Source organism: Thalassophryne amazonica, chromosome 2 (genome assembly GCF_902500255.1).
Source record: "Thalassophryne amazonica chromosome 2, fThaAma1.1, whole genome shotgun sequence".
NCBI lineage: Eukaryota > Metazoa > Chordata > Actinopteri > Batrachoidiformes > Batrachoididae > Thalassophryne > Thalassophryne amazonica.
This window is the reverse complement of record NC_047104.1, coordinates 118,642,900-118,663,079: the sequence shown is the minus strand read 5'-3', so window position 1 is coordinate 118,663,079 and position 20,180 is coordinate 118,642,900. Positions and strand designations below refer to the sequence as shown.

Sequence of the window (20,180 nt, the reverse complement as noted above, 5' to 3'; positions counted from 1 at the left end):
AGCACAAATTCATTGTAATTCATTCCGTGATGGCTGCACGAAATTAAGAGTTGGGGGGGGGGGGGGGGGGTCGGGGTGGTTATGGTTAGGGTGGGGGGAAGGAGTAGGATTAGGTTATGGTTAAGGTTAGGGTCAGGGGGTAGGAGTAGGGTTAGTAATCGTGAGTTAAAAAAAAGCCCTGTCACAAAAATTTGACTCATTTCGTCACAGGAGCACAAAAAAAACAAAACAAAAAAAAAACGTGAGACTGGGCTGCATATTGATATGACAATATTGTGATATGACAATTTGGCCATATTGTACAGCCCTACTGTCAACTTTGAATATTAATTTACACCTACATTAAAAAAAATGCTTAAAGTGGCAGGGGGTTAAGAGGGCTGTAATTGGGGAGTCGTCTCCCCCCCAAAAGCTGAAAGGCAAAAAAAAAAAGAAAAATGCTTAAAAAGTCGGGGGTCTGGGGGGGGTGGAGCCCCCACAGAAGCTGAAAGGCAAATAAAGAAAAATGCTTAAAAATGCGGGGAGTCTGGGGGTGGGGGGGCACAGAGATCCTCCTAGAAGCTCAAGGGTTTTTGCCATGGTAATGCTCCCCTGAAGCATTTACTCAAAAAAAGTCTGAAGGACCTAAATGACATGGTGAGATGCTGACAAGCTTCACTCGTTCATGTCCGTGACATATTAAAAAGTCTGTGAACTGTGTGACAGGAGAGAAATAAAGTGACACACCGTTGTGTTGTCAAAATGGGAAATTGTTGCTCTTTTTTTCATCTGTCACAATTTCCACATATTCATGTTTTCACATTGGCAAACAACTACTACCCCTGGCAAAAATTATGGAATCACCGGCCTCGGAGGATGTTCATTCAGTTGTTTAATTTTGTAGAAAAAAAGCAGATCACAGACATGACACAAAACTAAAGTCATTTCAAATGGCAACTTTCTGGCTTTAAGAAACACTATAAGAAATCAAGAAAAAAGATTGTGGCAGTCAGTAATGGTTACTTTTTTAGACCAAGCAGAGGAAAAAAATATGGAATCACTCAATTCTGAGGAAAAAATTATGGAATCACCCTGTAAATTTTCATCCCCAAAACTAACACCTGCATCATATCAGATCTGCTCGTTAGTCTGCATCTAAAAAGGAGTGAACACACCTCGGAGAGCTGTTGCACCAAGTGGACTGACATGAATCATGGCTCCAACACGAGATATGTCAACTGAAACAAAGGAGAGGATTATCAAACTCTTAAAAGAGAGTAAATCATCACGCAATGCTGCAAAAGATGTTGGTTGTTCACAGTCAGCTGTGTCTAAACTCTGGACCAAATACAAACAACATGAGAAGGTTGTTAAAGGCAAACATACTGGTAGACCAAGGAAGACATCAAAGCGTCAAGACAGAAAACTTAAAGCAATATGTCTCAAAAATCGAAAAATGCACAACAAAACAAATGAGGAACGAATGGGAGGAAACTGGAGTCAACGTCTGTGACCGAACTGTAAGAAACCGCCTAATGGAAATGGGATTTACATACAGAAAAGCTAAACGAAAGCCATCATTAACACCTAAACAGAAAAAAACAAGGTTACAATGGGCTAAGGAAAAGCAATCGTGGACTGTGGATGACTGGATGAAAGTCATATTCAGTGATGAATCTCGAATCTGCATTGGGCAAGGTGATGATGCTGGAACTTTGTTTGGTGCCGTTCCAATGAGATTTATAAAGATGACTGCCTGAAGAGAACATGTAAATTTCCACAGTCATTGATGATATGGGGCTGCATGTCAGGTAAGGCACTGGGGAGATGGCTGTCATTACATCATCAATAAATGCACAAGTTTACATTGATATTTTGGACAATTGAAAGGATGTTTGGGGATGATGAAATCATTTTTCAAGATGATAATGCATCATGCCATAGAGCAAAAACTGCGAAAACATTCCTTGCAAGAAGACACGTAGGGTCAATGTCATGGCATAGGGTCAATGTCAACGAGCAGATGTGATTTGATGCAGGTGTTAGTTTGAGGATGAAAATTTACAGGGTGATTCCATAATTTTTTCCTCAGAATTGAGTGATTCCATATTTTTTCCTCTGCTTGGTCTAAAAAAGTAACCATTACTGACTGCCACAATCTTTTTTTCTTGATTTCTTATAGTGTTTCTTAAAGCCAGAAAGTTGCCATTTGAAATGACTTTAGTTTTGTGTCATGTCTGTGATCTGCTTTTTTTCTACAAAATTAAACAACTGAATGAACATCCTCCAAGGCCGGTGATTCCATAATTTTTGCCAGGGGTTGTACTTATATGGGTCCATTACAGCCTAAAATTGATCTACAATTGTTTCAGCTTCATGTATTCAAAGCTGAGTTTTGGATCAAGGCTCAAAGTGGCCACACTGTTGACATAGCATTACACAAATGAAACCTTGAAGAGCTCTTGAAGAGTGCTTCCTTCTCAAATTCGCTTGAAGTGATCCTCACTCTGGTGAGATGTTTTTGTCCTGTGTGAAACCTCGCAGCTGAATGCTTCGTGGTTGGGTGAGGTGAGTTCAGTTGACCTCGGTGTCACACTGAGACAATGGCAGACCGGCTTCTATAGGAAGAACAAAACACAGACTCCCGGGCTCACAGCCCCCGCTTTGGGAGGAGCCTGGCTTTAGCGGGACATTTTAGAAAAAAAAAAGAGGGGGGGGGGGGGGCAGAGACATTACATCAGAGTGGATACTTTAGATTTCAAGTGTCACAGTTATTACCAGCAGTCAATTTAAATAAATTTTCTTTGCTTTGAATTTTTAAAAAAAATGACAGTCACTGTTTTTATGGCTCCACAAGCATCTCTGTGTTTTCTTTATGTCAAATAATAGAAACTATCATGAAGAATCGTAAAAAAAAAAAAAAAAAGCTCTTCTGACTCTGATACCTGATCCCACTGGACACGCATCTATAATTTACATCTCTACATCATGATTTGTGCTGTACATGCAGACCTGGGAGGGGAAGAGGGGAGGGAGCAGCAAGCTTTTATCTGACCCCATGGGACCAAGCCCTCAACCTCCTTGGTCAGCCCACCCCCCACTTTACTTCCATATGCAGAGAAACTATCCCCACCGCTGGCTTTGTGTTGGGGGTCGGGGGTCATGGGGCTCTCACAGTGTTGACCTGTGCCTGTGCAAACGGAGAAGAACAAATATTCTGCCGTTGTGCAGCAGTTCTCTAACTGTTGCTCATTTGGAAGGATGTGGATTACAGTTCCAATCACACCTTTAACCTTTCTAGCAAAACCCTCGGCAAAATGTTATCGGTGCTCTGCGGACAATTTAAAATCCACCTGAGAGAGTGACACGCACGAGGATGATTTGTTTTCAGCAGCATAAATTCCAGGTTGTGTTGGAGTTTGTGCTTTCTCCTGAAAACATCTTAGTTTGGTAGTTCCCTCTGCTGGCCAGCTATCATACTGTATCACACACTGAGCTGCAGATGTTCAAACACATCAAATGGAGCAACACACTAGCAAATTTACACTACATGTCCGATCGCAGTGAGTCACCATACTTCCAGCACGAACAGCTCTATTACTGAGTTGGTCAATGGGATAAGGTCGGTATGAAGTTGGAAGCTAACAAGTATGAGGGATTATCCCTTGTGTCTTTGTTGTTAAAGTACAATACCAATGTTCTAGGCATTGTTGCAAAAACAGTTCTTTTGTCATTTATGAATTTATACCTTTGTCTTGTGAACAAAGGCATTATTGGAAAGCTCTTTCACTGATGTTTGCAAAAAGCACAGGCGAAAGTACTTCTTGTATGGAAAGTAGTCTAAAATTAAAGGTTCATGGGATGTCATATTAAATTGTTTAACTCATACTTACTAATCGAATAGCTTTAAAGAATGCATAACAATTTTGGAACAAAATGCAGATTAATCATCCCAATCCTACACATAATTAACTGTCATTTTAATTCATTTAATACTGAAATGCTAATTTTCATAATGAGGCCTGCAGAACACTCCTATTAAAATGATCCTTACTGTATGATTATTCAGAGAGTAATCATCTTCATTTGAGGCATGAGAAACACAACTTGCCTACACTCTCAAAAGTAAAATGTTAAAAATGTTAATGTTAAGATAGCAAGTGCAAATTGGAATAGAAAACTGAAACAAACTGTTACAGTTGCATATTATGTTTCCCCATTTAAGCCACTTGTAGGACTGGCTGACATAACTACATTAAGTACAGCATTTTAGTTCAGATCAGAGGGCCCAAAACTTATTTTAATACAGCTGCTTTTTGGGGGCAGATATGTGAAACTTATTTAGCATTTTATGGTAAAATGACCAAATTTTGCACAGACGTTGTTTGATATAATAATAATAATAATAATAATAATAATAATAATAATAATAATAATAATAATAATAATAATAATAATAATAATTAGTGATGATGATGAAGATGATGATAATAATAATGAACTAGATATCATACCAGGTTCTTTCCCCCCCATTTCTTTAAATCTATGTAATTGTGGTGGTAATGGACTCAGAATGTAAGAGAACATAAAAAAATGACATTTTGTTTGTGTCTGTATGACATACAGTAGTAATAAAGACAGATCATTTGAAGATATTCTGGAATGGCATGGCAGCTGTCCTCGATTTTGCAATTTACTATCCTCAGGGAATGTGGCCTTCGTGTTAATTTTGACAGCATAGATTTGTTTAGTTTTAGTCACAATCGACTAAAATATCATTTATTTTGAGTCATAATTTGACTGAATTTAGTTTTAACCTATTTTAAGTCAACTAAATATAAGATTTTCATCAACAAAATCTACGGGATATTTAGGTGACTCGATGAACTCTCTGAACATGAAAGTTACCAATATCCAGAGCATAAATGGAATCAGAATAGAACTTCACAGAATGAAGTTACCATCCTCGCTAATTCAATCCACAAGGAATATTCACAGTGCATAATCTAAACATCTGCAGCTTTATTTAATTAGGTTATGAAAAAAAAAAAAAATTGTTTATAAACAGTTTAAATCTTACTGTTAAAATATAAATTACTAAATTGGAATAGCTGTTTCAACTGTCTCATTTTTCACATTAAGGCATATCTAGATTATTACAAAGTCAAAAAATTTATTTCATTTTGTTGTTAGAGTTAAAGAATTCACAACGCAACTTAAAATTACTGGACAATTTTGATTTCAAACAAAGTCTCAGTTTCATAGTCAGAACAAGAACTTTAATGATATCAATTAAAAGTTTAGTTTTCAGCAATAAAACAAAGGAGCAAAACAACAATGCATTCAACTTGCAGTTTCAAATGGACAGAGCTGTATCTGATTATAAGACTATATATAGTCTATATATAGTCTATAGACTAGATATACAAAGCCATTGCCACAGTGTATATATATATATATATATATATATATATATATATATATATATATATATATATATATATATATATATATATATATATATATATATATATATATATATATATATATAAAGCCATTTAAAGAAGTAACAGTTGATATTTTTCTTGACCAGCAAGTCAACAGAATACCAAATTTGAAATGATCAAACATTCCAATTCCAGGAAAACTCAAATATGACCCTCCCACCCCCCCCCCAAAAAAAAAATCATGAAAGAAAGAGCTTGAAAACTTGATGCGTTTATGTCCCCTGACATTGCACAAAGACAACTAAAATATAAAATGACAAAAAATATTGAAATAGTTCTTTGTGTTGCAGCATGCACTGGCCTTTATTGGAGTGACTGAAGAGAGGTGCAAAATAACAAGACCTATATACAGTAGGCCTGCAAGACCTTGTACATCACAGTATTACAGAAAAAGAGAGTAATTTCCTCATTAAGGCCAGGATATATCCAGGCTGGCCTTAAGTCAGAAAATCCAAAAAGTATTTCATTGCGAGAAGTGTTTCAGACACACATAAAAACAAAAACATTTACACTCCAGCACATAAACCATGTTTTTTTTTTGCGGTTGATAAAAGAATTAATATAGCATACAATCAGTCCAACAGAGTCTTTAAAATTGTTGGATTTTACAATGTGAGGACAAAAATTACAGTTTCCACATGAGTACCTGTTGGTTTTTTGTGCCCGTCTATATAAGAAGGCTGGGAGCTTCAAAGTGGGATCACTTTCAACAATGAACCTACTTTGTTTTCATTATCCTTAATTTGGGCGGCTTCTAGACTATACTGTTACAAAATTACTTTGCTGTGAATTTCAAGGCCTACATGATTGAGGTTTTCTTTTTCCAAAGGTTTAACATTGGTGAGAGACTCACTCACTCACTCACTCACTCACTCACTCACTCACTCACTCACTCACTCACTCACTCACTCACTCACTCACTCACTCACTCACTCACTCACTCACTCACTCACTCACTCATCTTCAACCACTTACGGTAATTAAGGGTCACGGGGGTGCTGGAGCCTATCCCAGCAGTCATAGGGCGTGAGGCGGGGTACACCCTGGACAGGACGCTAGTCTGTCGCAGGGCCACATACAGACAAACACATTCACACCTGCACGCACACCTACAGACAATTTAACATCTCCTAACCTGCATGTCTCTGGATGTGGGAGGAAGCTGAAGCACCTGGAGAGAACCCACGCAAACACCAGGAGAACATGCAAACTCCACGCAGAAAGGCCACAGGTGGGAATCAAACCCATGACTTTCTTGCTGGAAGGCAACACTGCTAAGCACTAAGCCACCGTGGTGCATGGTGAGAAATTAGACTTGTATCTCTTTTTCTGGAATCTCACATGCGTCTCCAAAGACTTCTCCTTAAAGTCCTCATCTATATCACAAATATGATGCAGCCATTGAAATGGCCCAAGAGAAATGTTCTTAAATAAACCAGGAGTATATAAACTGTCCACTCCACGGACTGGGTTACACTCTGTGTTCTTTCTATAGATAAGCAGCGCAAAGTGAACCATTATTATTTTCTAAGATTTTCAAATTCAGGAAATGAATTTCCATTTTACTACAATAATCAACTTCAAGTTCTTACTGAGAAAGCTGATATATTTATGAAATTGAAACAATATCCTTTCAGAACCAGAAAACAACATCAAGATGTCATCAATATACCTCCCATACAATTTAATGTTACCATAGAATGCGGGTTAACAGAACAAAGTACTAAGTTCCTAAAACTTCTGAAATACAAATTGACATAGTCATGGGCAAAGCCTGCACATAGCAGTACTTTTTTTTTTTTTTTTTTTGCTGTAGGTTATTTTTCTGTAAAAGGAAAATGTTGTTTACAACTGTAAATTGTCAGTTGTCTCTTCTGGTCAGAATTGAAGTCAGTGTCCTAAAGCTTCCAAGATTCAGCACCTTGTCTGGGTCTGAAAGTTTTTTATATCTAATTTTTACTATGCATTTTCCAAAATAATAACATTTTAATTTTTTTTCATTTTTTTCCTCGAGTGACTTGATTTTTTTTTTACAAGAATAAAATCTTTCCTTCTTTCTTTCCTTCTTTCTATACACAAAAAATTCAGTTAGATTAAGCCTTTAATTTTGTCCTTTCTTTTTGTGTATTTTGTCTTTGTATCTTTCTTTAAACACATTTAAATGTCACTAACAATAAAAGCTTTTCTTTCTTTGATTCTTTCTTTTTTTTTACACACAAATAAATGTCAATACACTTAAAGCATTTATTTTAATTCATTCTTTCATTCATTCAATCAATTTGATTTTTTTCAACACAAGAAAAATTTTTCTTTCGCGTATTCTTTCCTTTCTTTCATCTATTCTTTCTCTTTGTATCTTTACCCAAACACATTTAATTGTTAATAAGAATAAAAAATACTGTACTTCCTTAAACACATTTAAATGTTAATAAGAATAAAGAACTTTTCTTTCTTTCTTTCTTCATATACAGAAACTAAATAAAACTAAAATCTTACATTCCGAATCTTGCCAAGCACCATGAAAAAATAAACAAACAAACAAACAAGCAAACAAAAAAACCCCCAACTTCATCATTCTCTTTTTCTTACGTCCTTGTTTTACGAGGCAAAAGTTATATTTAGATAAAGTTATTTAAATAACAACATTATAGCGAAAATACATAAAATCATTCAAATTTGTCAAACTTATTTTTGGTCGTGTGAAAGAAATGTAAAAGTCGACAGCGCAACAACAGGTTTATAAGTCACCTAATTATGTTATTTTTCTCACTGAACGCACGCACGCACGCACGCACACGCGCTGATCTAAATAATCAACAACGTTAAACTCACAGAACACACGTGTACTCCTGTGTGTGTGCGCGCGCGCGCGCGCGTGTGTATTGGGGGTTGGAGCTTGATATTTACGTTCAGAGGGAGCCGCCCTTCATTCACCCACATGGTTTCCAACTGGTCGCCTTCGCGCCACTTTCCCCGCAGTCACTTTGACCAAAGACCAGCTGCGGTATAAACGCACGTATCGTCCACTCGGATTTCACTTTGTTATTTTGCTTGGCGGTGGGGAAACTTTTCGGACCACTTGCGTATTTGTGTTTTTCTTGTGCGTGTGTGCGCACACGGCAGCAGCCCGAGCAAGTGAAGATGGTGGATCTGAGCACTGGTGAGTGTCTGCCTGCTGCCGAGCGCATGTTTATGGCAAAGGAAGTCCGCTCTCGATCTCCGAGTGGGACTCCGCTTGGCCGTCTGAATCCATCGTTGTTATATTTCACGCGTGGATTTTTTTTTTTTCTTTTGCATGCTTTAACGCGATGTTAACGGGCTGATCCCGCTTGGGTCGTGTAAATGAGGCTAAAAACAGTGTGAGGTGAGGCGCATGGCAGCAGCGCCTCCATTGACGGGAATATGAGGGAGATTTGAAAAGCTGCCCGCAGCTTTACCATGCTGCCCTTTAGCAACTAGTTGGAGGAAAAACCTAAGCCTTTTTAAACTAACGCCACCAGACCTTTTTCTCCTGCTTCACTTCAGTGTGATATTTAAGGGATAAATTAGTAATTTGCTGCGGAGTGATGAGTGTGATGAGTTAAAGTGTTCGCAGAACAAAGCGGCAGCACATGGAGCACTTAACAGGCCTCGCGCTTTAGCCTGTTAGCTTAGCAGAGTCGCCTGTCTTTTTTTTTTTTTTACATTAAACGTAAACACCGCGTTTTTTTTGTAACGCAGATAACAAAACGTAGTTCGTTTTAAATTCAACAATTCCAGCTGAGTGGATGTGGCTTTGGTTGCGTTTTCGCACCCGCACGTTGTTGTTAACAAACACTAAGCTAACGTAGCAGGCTAGCTAGTCGCGTCGTCAAACTCCGCTTACGTTATTTATTCGTTAGTTTAGTAATGAAATGAGCAGACCGTTAAAGTTCGTTCTGTTGTATGTATTTAGTGTGTGTCTGAGGATATTAGCGGTGGGTTTTTTTTTTTTTTTTTTGGTGGGGGGGAGGGGGGGGCAGTTGTAGCCACACGCTTGCAACTGTTCTCAAGCTAACGCCAAGTAGCCTCGTTAGCTCGTCGCTGTATGCACGCGGGCGGCAGTTCTATTTTGCTCACACAAACCGCTGCGTTTCTTGACGGAGCAAGAAGGCGACGTAGTTATTAGTTACGAGTGCGAGCGGCTGCTGCAGGTAACTTCTTGCTAAGGTTGGCGCACTTCGAGGCGCCATGTTAAAGACGGTGGGGGAGGGGCAATCAACACTCGGGAGTAGCTCGCGCCTATATACGCATGCGCGCCAGTGCTGCGCAGCAGCCGCTCATTCATGCTTTCTGCACCTCGTGTCGCCGCCGAACGCAACTTTTCTTTTAACCGCGCACGCACAACTGTAGAGTCCTTTTCATTGTTTTGCAAATAATGCGCACCTCAAAGTGCTTAAAGAAGGAAAAGCCTCACCTTGCAAGTTAAAGGCATGAGTAAACACGTGGGCAGCAACCGTCCACGATCTCGTTTCAACTGTGATACTACACGTGCTCACGGTGGTCAATCGCCTTGGTTAAAAGGGTCTTGCAGAGAACTTGTTGCAATACTGAATTTTTTTTTTTATATAATATTTTTTATTTTTTTTTTCCCTGTCCATTTCAGGTCCACCATGAAGTGAGAGGACTGTTACCAGCAGGCAGTGTGACTGTGGATCTCGCTCTGGCTGTGTTGAGTCTTTGTATTGTCAAAGTGCTTACAGTGCAGGTAGTACTACATGATACCTACTGCAGTGGAGGCACTTACAGCAATACCTCAGCAGTGGCGTGCCACTTCTCTGTTCCGTTCTCTTAGAAGAACTGTCTTTGTGCTAAGGTGCATCTAGTGCAGATAGTGAAATAGACTAGCACCTACTGCCCTAAGTGCTCCTTCTGGCATAAGGGGCTGTGATATGCACTGCCAGACAGTTTATAATCTCTAATTTGGCTCAAATCTTGCAGTTCTCTGCTAGTTTTGCATAGTTGCACTACAAGAATAGATGAGTTGTGCAAATCTATGCAAAACTGATGGTGGCCTGCTTGCTCTCCACCTGTTAGTTTTTTTTTTGTTTTTTTTTTTCTGGTTTTGAGGTGTTTGCTATTGAATGCACAGCATATCTCAAGTGTGTGACACATACACCAGGAATTTTGTTCATTCTCTTCCAGGCGTTGTCAAAAGGTTCAGCAGTACTAAAGTGCTTATAGTGCAGGTAGTGTTTTTGGAAATCTACTGCAATGTAAGCACTTGAAGTACTTCTAACTAGTTGCATCTCTACAGAAGTGGGAATCTCTCTGGATGATCTGTTGATCATGACTTGGTCAGTTTTGCTGGTTTGCATTCAGCTTTAACAAGTGTTTGCTGTGCAAATCCATGCAAAACTGACTAGGTTGATGAGATGTGTGCTTTTTCTTTTTTCTTCTCCTCTCCATTATAAATAATTGTTACAGGCAATGGTTGGTGTCCTTTCTTGTGCAGGTGGGGATGAGTAGCAATGCTGTGTTTTTTGGGGTATTGCACTTGTCCCGGCCTGTGCAGGAATAAGGAGATGGAGCTGACCTGGACTTCAGTTCTGAGCCAGAATCTCCTTGAATGTTTTTGATCTGACATCATGAACAGCATGTGTTTACAGTCTAATCTGTAATGTGGAATTCAAAATTAAATTGTGCTCATCAAGTTTCTTGTCTTTACATTAAAATGCAAGTTTTAGGTAGTTCTAGGTTGAAATACAGATTCGCCAATTTTAAATCGATTCTCATTTTAATTCCCACACTTCCCAGTAATAAAAGATTATCGGATTTGCATGTTTTTACTCACGTAATGAATTTATTTTTGGTAGCATATGTCAGAATTCATTCATTTCCACGCCCAAATAATTGGTGGCAGTAATGCACCGTGTTGCTTTAAAAGCTGCCAATAGTCTCCAAAGAAGGGTTATTTGTTTGGGGAGTTTAAATCATAATTTTTGGGACTGAGAGGTGGTTCTCTTGTTAACTTTGTTGTGGACATGAAATGTTATGAGTTGCATATTTCTTCCTGTAATGACACATTTAATCAAGCTAATGGTGAAGCTTCCAGCTGCTAAAAATGGTAACATCGTAACTATATAGACAAGAGTATAACTCTGTATGCGAGGTACTACCACAAGATTGATTTTGAGCAATGGACAAAAATTTGTCTGAGGTGAGTGAGCACTGAAAATGATACGACATTAATGCTCTGCTGAAGTTTATCAGCTAATGCTAGCCTTTTAGCTGCAGGAAGTTCGATTAATCACAGAGCTGTGTGTTTTTTCTATTTGTAAATTGTTCCACCCATTTATTTTTTTTCCAGATAAAGCTACAGTTTTTTAATTGTTACTGTGAACTACAAGAAAAGTCTCAACTTTAAATAACTGATTTTCATTTGTTGAAAAACAAATGCCCATGATTCCTTATAAGAAATTCTCAACATACGGCTTTAATTTACAGATGAACATCAGACTTCTAAAGAATCTTTTTATTATTAAAACTTATTTAGTTCTAATGTAGTTTTTTTTTAAACTAAAAGTTCAGCAATCACAAAATGAATTTTGAAGTTAACACAAAGATTTTAAGGTAGCCAATCATTTGAAAATAGATTATCAATAGTTCCAAAGCTCCTGCCAAAACTAAGAAAACTGAGAAGTGAGTGAAGGCTGAACAAGTTGATGCATTAATGTGCCGTAAATACTCCTCTTTGAATTGTCATTTCATTTACAGTGAAGTTTTATGAACCACGGGTTTTTGGGGGGGGGGCTGGGTGCTAAAAGGCTGGTAGCACAACATAAGTTAAGACTGGGATGGAAAACTGCCTGGCGCAACAAAAATAAATTATTTGGAGGTGTGTGTGTTTTGAGTAAATTGGGGGAGAACCCCAGACCCCCCACCAGGGCCTTTGGGCCTTTGGCCCTAGCCAAAAATTGTAAGTTGTTTTGGTTTTTTTTTTCCCCCCTCTCCTCCTTCCCATGGCCCACTGTCATGACTGGATTCATAGATCCAAAGATCGATTTTAAAAATGAAATGTATATGTGCACTTCTTGCCAGCGTTATAATGGTGTGCCTGAAAGTTACACTAGTTGGGAGGTTACGCAGTTTCAGGGGATGTGTAACTGGAAAAATGACATTGATTGTGGACAAGCTGGTTCTGTTTAGAAGCAGCGCATTCACAATTTATTCATCGACCTTTTTTTTTGTAACAAGCCATTTACGTGGGACAGCGCACAAAGGTTCTCTGGTGTTGACTGTGTACGAACGTTTCCGATAACTACATTGTCCTGTTACAGGAGAACTTGGGAGAACTTCCCCCCCAGCTGCATTCTCCTGCTGTGTGCCACGCAGCAAGCACTGCAGGTGCAAGGTTTATTTTTGGTTTGGGTTTTTTTTAATGGGGGGGGGGAACAGGGCCGTTATCCCCTGGAGAGTTTTTAAATTTATAACTCAAACACTTATTACCTACATTTTGAAGGCCAAATTTTGTGAACTAGTATTATGCTGCATACATAGACAATTGGGTAATGGCTCCAAAACCGTTTTAATAACACGAACCCAAATCTATGTGAATTCTGAATCTTAAATCAGAAATTGATTCTTGAAATTTAAATTGATACCCAGCCCTAGTTTTAGGTGGAGAAATGTGCACACAGTGTAACTGAAGGGGTGTCTTAAAAAAAAAAAAGTATGTGTGTGTGTACCTTTTTTAAAATGGCCAGTTGTGTGGTTATAGATCAGCATGATTGTTGAAGGTAACAGCTGTGGCCCAAGGCTATCAACTGTCAGACACCTTCAGTAGTTGACAAGTTTAGTGTGATCTCGAGCTGTTAGTGCAGCAGGTAATAATATTTACAGAGGAATCCTAGAAATGGTGACACAAGCGCTAAGTTCAGCTCAAATACTCCTTGAGGCACCTTGACACTTGGATCCATGTGTTGGCGCGTAATCTTGCATGCCAATGAATAAACTGAACTGTGTGGCTGTGCCAGTGCGCAAAGAAAACTTTAAAATGTTCAAAATTTATGTGATGATTTTTGTGCCAATTGAGTGAACTAGTCCTGAACATTGCAACCTGTTTGAAAACACTGCCTGTCATTGTGTGGACGGCATCTGAACCTAAAAGATTGACAAGATGTTACATCAAAACAAAAAAATGCTCCAATCATATTAAACTGCCACATTATTTATCTGACCGTAAAGATTCCTAAAAGGTATAGTTTGGACTGTGACTGAATGTTATGGGGTAAAAACGGTGTTTGTACAGGGGTCAAAAGAAGTTCCAGTTTTTGGTAAAAGTGCAAATTATTGGTTGAGCTAATGGGATCAATAAATTGAATAGATTTGACTTGAATGCTTGTTCTGCAAAGTAAACCTCAATGTTGACGACTGTATTGTGTGACATGTTACCCCTGAATGAGATAACTAAGCATGACACTATAAACTATTCCTTTTTTAAAAAACCTCTTCAGTTGACTCCTGCTTGGCTGCCTGCTGAATATTCAAGTAGCCTGCCAGTTTTTTTTTTTTTTTTTTTTTTTTTTTAAAGATGTTTTCAGGTGTAATTGTGCTGAAGTTGGTGCTTGTATTACTATTTGAAGAATTGTATGCAGTGGCTTGCAAAAGTAGTCAGCTCCTTGGTTCTTCACACATTTTAAAGTGTTTATGGCATTTCAAATACAAAAGGTAAATCGGGCTTCTCAATATAAACATTTATAAAAATTATCTTCCTTAGAGACTCAAACTGAAAGTAAATCTCTACAACTTGATATAAATTAATTAAAAATGTAAAAGCCAAGATTGTTGCATAAGTAATCAGCTCCTTTGGTGCAATACCTGTAAATAATTCAGTTTAATTGCCAGTTTTCTTCAGACAAGTTGGGGGATGGATACATGAACATTTCCAAGTCACTGAATATGTCTTGAACTTCAGTTATGAAGAAGTGCAAACAGTATGACACTAATGGAAATCTGTGGAGTAGATAGTCCTCAAAAACTGGGTGACTGCAAGAATAAGTGAGGAAAGCCACCAAGACAACCCAGAAGTTAACAGCTTCTGTGACTGTAATTGGAGAAATTGTGCATAGTGCATGTTTTGTATCCCCAGTTACAGTTTCATGAAGTGGTACAATGGAGGATTTTAAAAAGACCTGAAAGTTCAGCTCCAATTTTCCAGAAGGTACATCTGAGATACAAACATGGATTTGTTTTGGTGAAAGAAAACCCTCTGTACCACTTCATCATGAAGCTGTATAACAGGATACAAAATGCAAAACATGAACTAATGCAAGCCAAAGCAGTCAAAGATAACGATACGTCTTTGGGATGGTTATGAGTAATTTTTTCTCTAATAGTTTTTATTTTATTAGCAAAGAAAGTCATTACTAGTTAAAGGAATACTCGGCTCAATAGAGCTTGGCGACAGTGGGAAGGAAAAACGCCCTTTTAACAGGAAGAAACCTCCAGCAGAACCAGGCTCAGGGAGGGGCAGTCTTCTGCTGGGACTGGTTGGGGCTGAGGGGAGAGAATCAGGAAAAATACATTTTTCTTGACTTTTTCCTGACTTTTTGGGTTTTAAGCAGGAGGTGTCAGAAAAGTTACCACAGGGATAACTGGCTTGTGGCGGCCAAGCGTTCATAGTGACGTTGCTTTTTGATCCTTCGATGTCGGCTCTTCCTATCATTGTGAAGCAGAATTCACCAAGCGTTGGATTGTTCACCCACTAATAGGGAAAGTGAGCTGGGATTAGACCATCGTGGGACAGGTTAGTTTTACCCTACTGATGTGTTCTTTGAATAGTAATCCTCAGTAAGAGGAACCGCAGATTCAGACATTTGGTGTGCTTGGCTGAGGAGCAAATGGTGCAAAGCTACCATCTGGGATTATGACTGAACGTCTCTAAGTCAGAATTCTGCCTAGACGAAGCGATACCGAAGTGCTGTGGATTTTCGGTTGGCCCCTGATAGCTGGGCCAACCCCCACCGGGGGGCCCGGTGAGCAGAGCTGCTCGTGACTGGACGGGTGCGGCCGGCCGCCCCTCTACTCCCACGTAACTCATGTTTGTGGAGAACCTGGTGCTAAATCACCTAACCTGCATGTCTGGATGTGGGAAAAACATGCAAACTCTACACAAAAAGGCCACAGGTGGGACTCAAATCCACACCCTTCTTGCTGTAAGGCAACAGTGCTAACCACTAAGCCACTGTGCTGCTGACTTGATACTGAAAAAGTAAATGAAACCCTTAAAAAAAAAAAAAAAAGCTGTAAATTAAGGTTGGATTGAAAATCTATTGAGGTTGTTGCCATAAAAGAGATTGAGGTTTTTACATGTGATCGGGGTCTTGGTGGGTTATGAAGTAACTCACAATAACCTTTTAATTTTTCAACTTTATAGTTGTTAGTCACCAAAAACTTTGAAAATGTAATCAAGCTCATCTGACTTGGTTTAAAATATGGAAATGCTTTTAATGATCAAAATTGTGAATAAGGTCCATATAGGGAAAAAAAGTTTAGGTTTCATTCCGGGGTACAGTGTTTCAACTTGGCAATTGCCGAAATATACAGGAAACGTAACATCTAAACTACTGTTTTCCATTAAATTTTCCAATCTTAAAACTTTTAATATTGTATTAAAAAAAATCCACAGTTTGAAGTGCGACAGCATGTCTTTTTTCCTGGTTCTCTCCCTCAGCCCCAACCAGTCCCAGCAGAAGACTGCCCCTCCCTGAGCCTGGTTCTGCTGGAGGTTTCTTCCTGTTAAAAGGGAGTTTTTCCTTCCCACTGTAGCCAAGTGCTTGCTCACAGGGGGTCGTTTTGACCGTTGGGGTTTTACATAATTATTGTATGGCCTTGCCTTGCATTGTGAAGCGCTTTGGGGCAACTGTTTGTTGTGATTTGGCGCTATATAAAAAAATTGATTGATTGAAGTCCACTAGATGGCGCCGTTGCTCCGCGGCAGAGGCGCGGGTCCGGCGGCAGAGTCCAGCTGTGGTACCGCCTCCGCTGGCCGGTCACAAAACTTGGACAACATGCCACTTCCACACGTCCTCTGCGACGACTTTGGATTTAAAGGTTTATCTGGAGCAGAAAATCAACACATTCATCATTAAAAGCCGACACGTGTCCGGAACTCACCTGAGCGGACCAGTCGAACCCGAACACACTGAAGACTGGACAGGAATCTAGTTTACACATGCTTTAAAAAAAATTATATTTAAATTAGAATGGGTGTTTTGTGGATTACTTGTTTTGTCTTCTGTTTTTGTTGCACTGGATTAATTTTTGGAAGCCCAAAAAGTTGCGACGAAGTACGGAAAGTTTTCCAACTCAGACAAATTGGACCCAATCAGTTCCTTCCCGTTCAACCCGTTTCAGGTACGTTACTAGTTATTTATTTATTTATTTTAGTAACTCATCACTATGTCAACCAGTGACTGAATTAATCTCATGAATCATTTAGCATCTTTCTGTGGGGGAAAAAAAGCCTTTATTTACCTTTAAGGCTGTTTGAAACATGAACATTTAGATCCCAGGTTGTGATTATAATTTAAATAAAGATCCTGTTTTCATTTATTTGGAAAATGTTTACATCTTGAAGAGACGTTTTTGAAAAAAAAAAACAAAAAAAAAAAAAACAGGTGCGTAGGCAGATTTTCTGAAGGGGCGTTTTTGTGTGATCAGTTTTAAATGTGTCCCTCTTGCACACATACATGTATTGATTTATTCCCAGTAAAACAATATTACAAATAGAAGGCTATGTGACATCAAAACATGAAATGGGACACTCATAAATGTATTTAGATAGCTCCAAATCACAATATAAGTTACCCCAAGGGTAATGATTCTTACCCTTGCCCCGAGCAAGCACTTTGGCAGCAGTTTGGTAAAGAGAAACTCTCAGGCATTTATTTTCCTTTAATTTTAGTCTATCTGGTGCTTGGAAAATATTTTGCTTTCAAAACACAGACATACACACAACCACAGCTTCAGAGGAAGAAATCCCCCAAATGTGCAAATGTGACTTTGAAGAGTAAGTGAAACAGGTGGCAGTATATCCTAGAGCTGGAAAAAATGGCTGATTATGAATCAGTTAAATTAACTGCCAACCATTCATTGGTTTAATTTTTAATCTTTTGTTAATCTTCAAATTCTGTGGCTTAAGCTTGTTAAATGTGGTCACTTTGTTTCTTTACTCTTCACCAGAGGTGGGGAAACCCTGGCTTTAGTGAGTAAAAGTCTTACTGTGTATTGTTTCCATCTGTGCACCTACAACAAATGATTTCACTGATTAGCTCATCTACCTGCCTGAAGAGTCAAACTCAACAGAATCAGCTGGTTTTGTGGGTTGATGGAGCAAACGTAGTTGGACTTTTGCTCACTGAAACCAGGGTTTTTGACCTCTGCTTCTCTCTGACAGGACACTGAAAATCTTTGGGTTGTGGACAAAAGACGTTTGGGGCTTTGAGAAACACAGACGTCAACATAGGAAATTCTTGGTGAACAGGATAACTTCAATCAATCAATTCAATCAATTTTTTTTATATAGCGCCAAATCACAACAAACAGTTGCCCCAAGGCGCTTTATATTGTAAGGCAAGGCCATACAATAATTATGTAAAACCCCAACAGTCAAAACGACCCCCTGTGAGCAAGCACTTGGCTACAGTGGGAAGGAAAAACTCCCTTTTAACAGGAAGAAACCTCCAGCAGAACCAGGCTCAGGGAGGGGCAGTCTTCTGCTGGGACTGGTTGGGGCTAAGGGAGAGAACCAGGAAAAAGATATGCTGTGGAGGGGAGCAGAGATCGATCACTAATGATTAAATGCAGAGTGGTGCATACAGAGCAAAAAGAGAAAGAAACAGTGCATCATGGGAACCCCCCAGCAGTCTACGTCTATAGCAGCATAACTAAGGGATGGTTCAGGGTCACCTGATCCAGCCCTAACTATAAGCTTTAGCAAAAAGGAAAGTTTTAGGCCTAATCTTAAAAGTAGAGAGGGTGTCTGTCTCCCTGATCTGAATTGGGAGCTGGTTCCACAGGAGAGGAGCCTGAAAGCTGAAGGCTCTGCCTCCCATTCTACTCTTACAAACCCTAGGAACTACAAGTAAGCCTGCAGTCTGAGAGCGAAGCGCTCTATTGGGGTGATATGGTACTACGAGGTCCCTAAGATAAGATGGGACCTGATTATTCAAAACCTTATAAGTAAGAAGAAGAATTTTAAATTCTATTCTAGAATTAACAGGAAGCCAATGAAGAGAGGCCAATATGGGTGAGATATGCTCTCTCCTTCTAGTCCCCGTCAGTACTCTAGCTGCAGCATTTTGAATTAACTGAAGGCTTTTTAGGGAACTTTTAGGACAACCTGATAATAATGAATTACAATAGTCCAGCCTAGAGGAAATAAATGCATGAATTAGTTTTTCAGCATCACTCTGAGACAAGACCTTTCTGATTTTAGAGATATTGCGTAAATGCAAAAAAGCAGTCCTACATATTTGTTTAATATGCACTTTGAATGACATATCCTGATCAAAAATGGCTCCAAGATTTCTCACAGTATTACTAGAGGTCAGGGTAATGCCATCCAGAGTAAGGATCTGGTTAGACACCATGTTTCTAAGATTTGTGGGGCCAAGTACAATAACTTCAGTTTTATCTGAGTTTAAAAGCAGGAAATTAGAGGTCATCCATGTCTTTATGTCTGTAAGACAATCCTGTAGTTTAGCTAATTGGTGTGTGTCCTCTGGCTTCATGGATAGATAAAGCTGGGTATCATCTGCGTAACAATGAAAATTTAAGCAATACCGTCTAATAATACTGCCTAAGGGAAGCATGTATAAAGTGAATAAAATTGGTCCTAGCACAGAACCTTGTGGAACTCCATAATTAACTTTAGTCTGTGAAGAAGATTCCCCATTTACATGAACAAATTGTAATCTATTAGACAAATATGATTCAAACCACCGCAGCGCAGTGCCTTTAATACCTATGGCATGCTCTAATCTCTGTAATAAAATTTTATGGTCAACAGTATCAAAAGCAGCACTGAGGTCTAACAGAACAAGCACAGAGATGAGTCCACTGTCCGAGGCCATAAGAAGATCATTTGTAACCTTCACTAATGCTGTTTCTGTACTATGATGAATTCTAAAACCTGACTGAAACTCTTCAAATAGACCATTCCTCTGCAGATGATCAGTTAGCTGTTTTACAACTACCCTTTCAAGAATTTTTGAGAGAAAAGGAAGGTTGGAGATTGGCCTATAATTAGCTAAGATAGCTGGGTCAAGTGATGGCTTTTTAAGTAATGGTTTAATTACTGCCACCTTAAAAGCCTGTGGTACATAGCCAACTAACAAAGATAGATTGATCATATTTAAGATCGAAGCATTAAATAATGGTAGGGCTTCCTTGAGCAGCCTGGTAGGAATGGGGTCTAATAAACATGTTGATGGTTTGGATGAAGTAACTAATGAAAATAACTCAGACAGAACAATCGGAGAGAAAGAGTCTAACCAAATACCGGCATCACTGAAAGCAGCCAAAGATAACGATACGTCTTTGGGATGGTTATGAGTAATTTTTTCTCTAATAGTTAAAATTTTGTTAGCAAAGAAAGTCATGAAGTCATTACTAGTTAAAGTTAATGGAATACTCAGCTCAATAGAGCTCTGACTCTTTGTCAGCCTGGCT

At 38.9% G+C, this 20,180-nt stretch overlaps 1 protein-coding gene across 1 annotated transcript in view; it reads left to right on the top strand.

Moving 5' to 3' along the window:
- The first annotated feature begins 16,426 nt into the window (after window positions 1–16,426).
- The window catches only part of gpc5a (glypican 5a), a 752,664-nt gene continuing 748,910 nt past the window's right edge, over window positions 16,427–20,180 (top strand). The window contains 1 exon segment of the mRNA XM_034192522.1: window positions 16,427–16,862. Within this exon segment, the coding sequence (XP_034048413.1) occupies window positions 16,712–16,862 (151 nt within the window). The 5' untranslated portion in view covers window positions 16,427–16,711.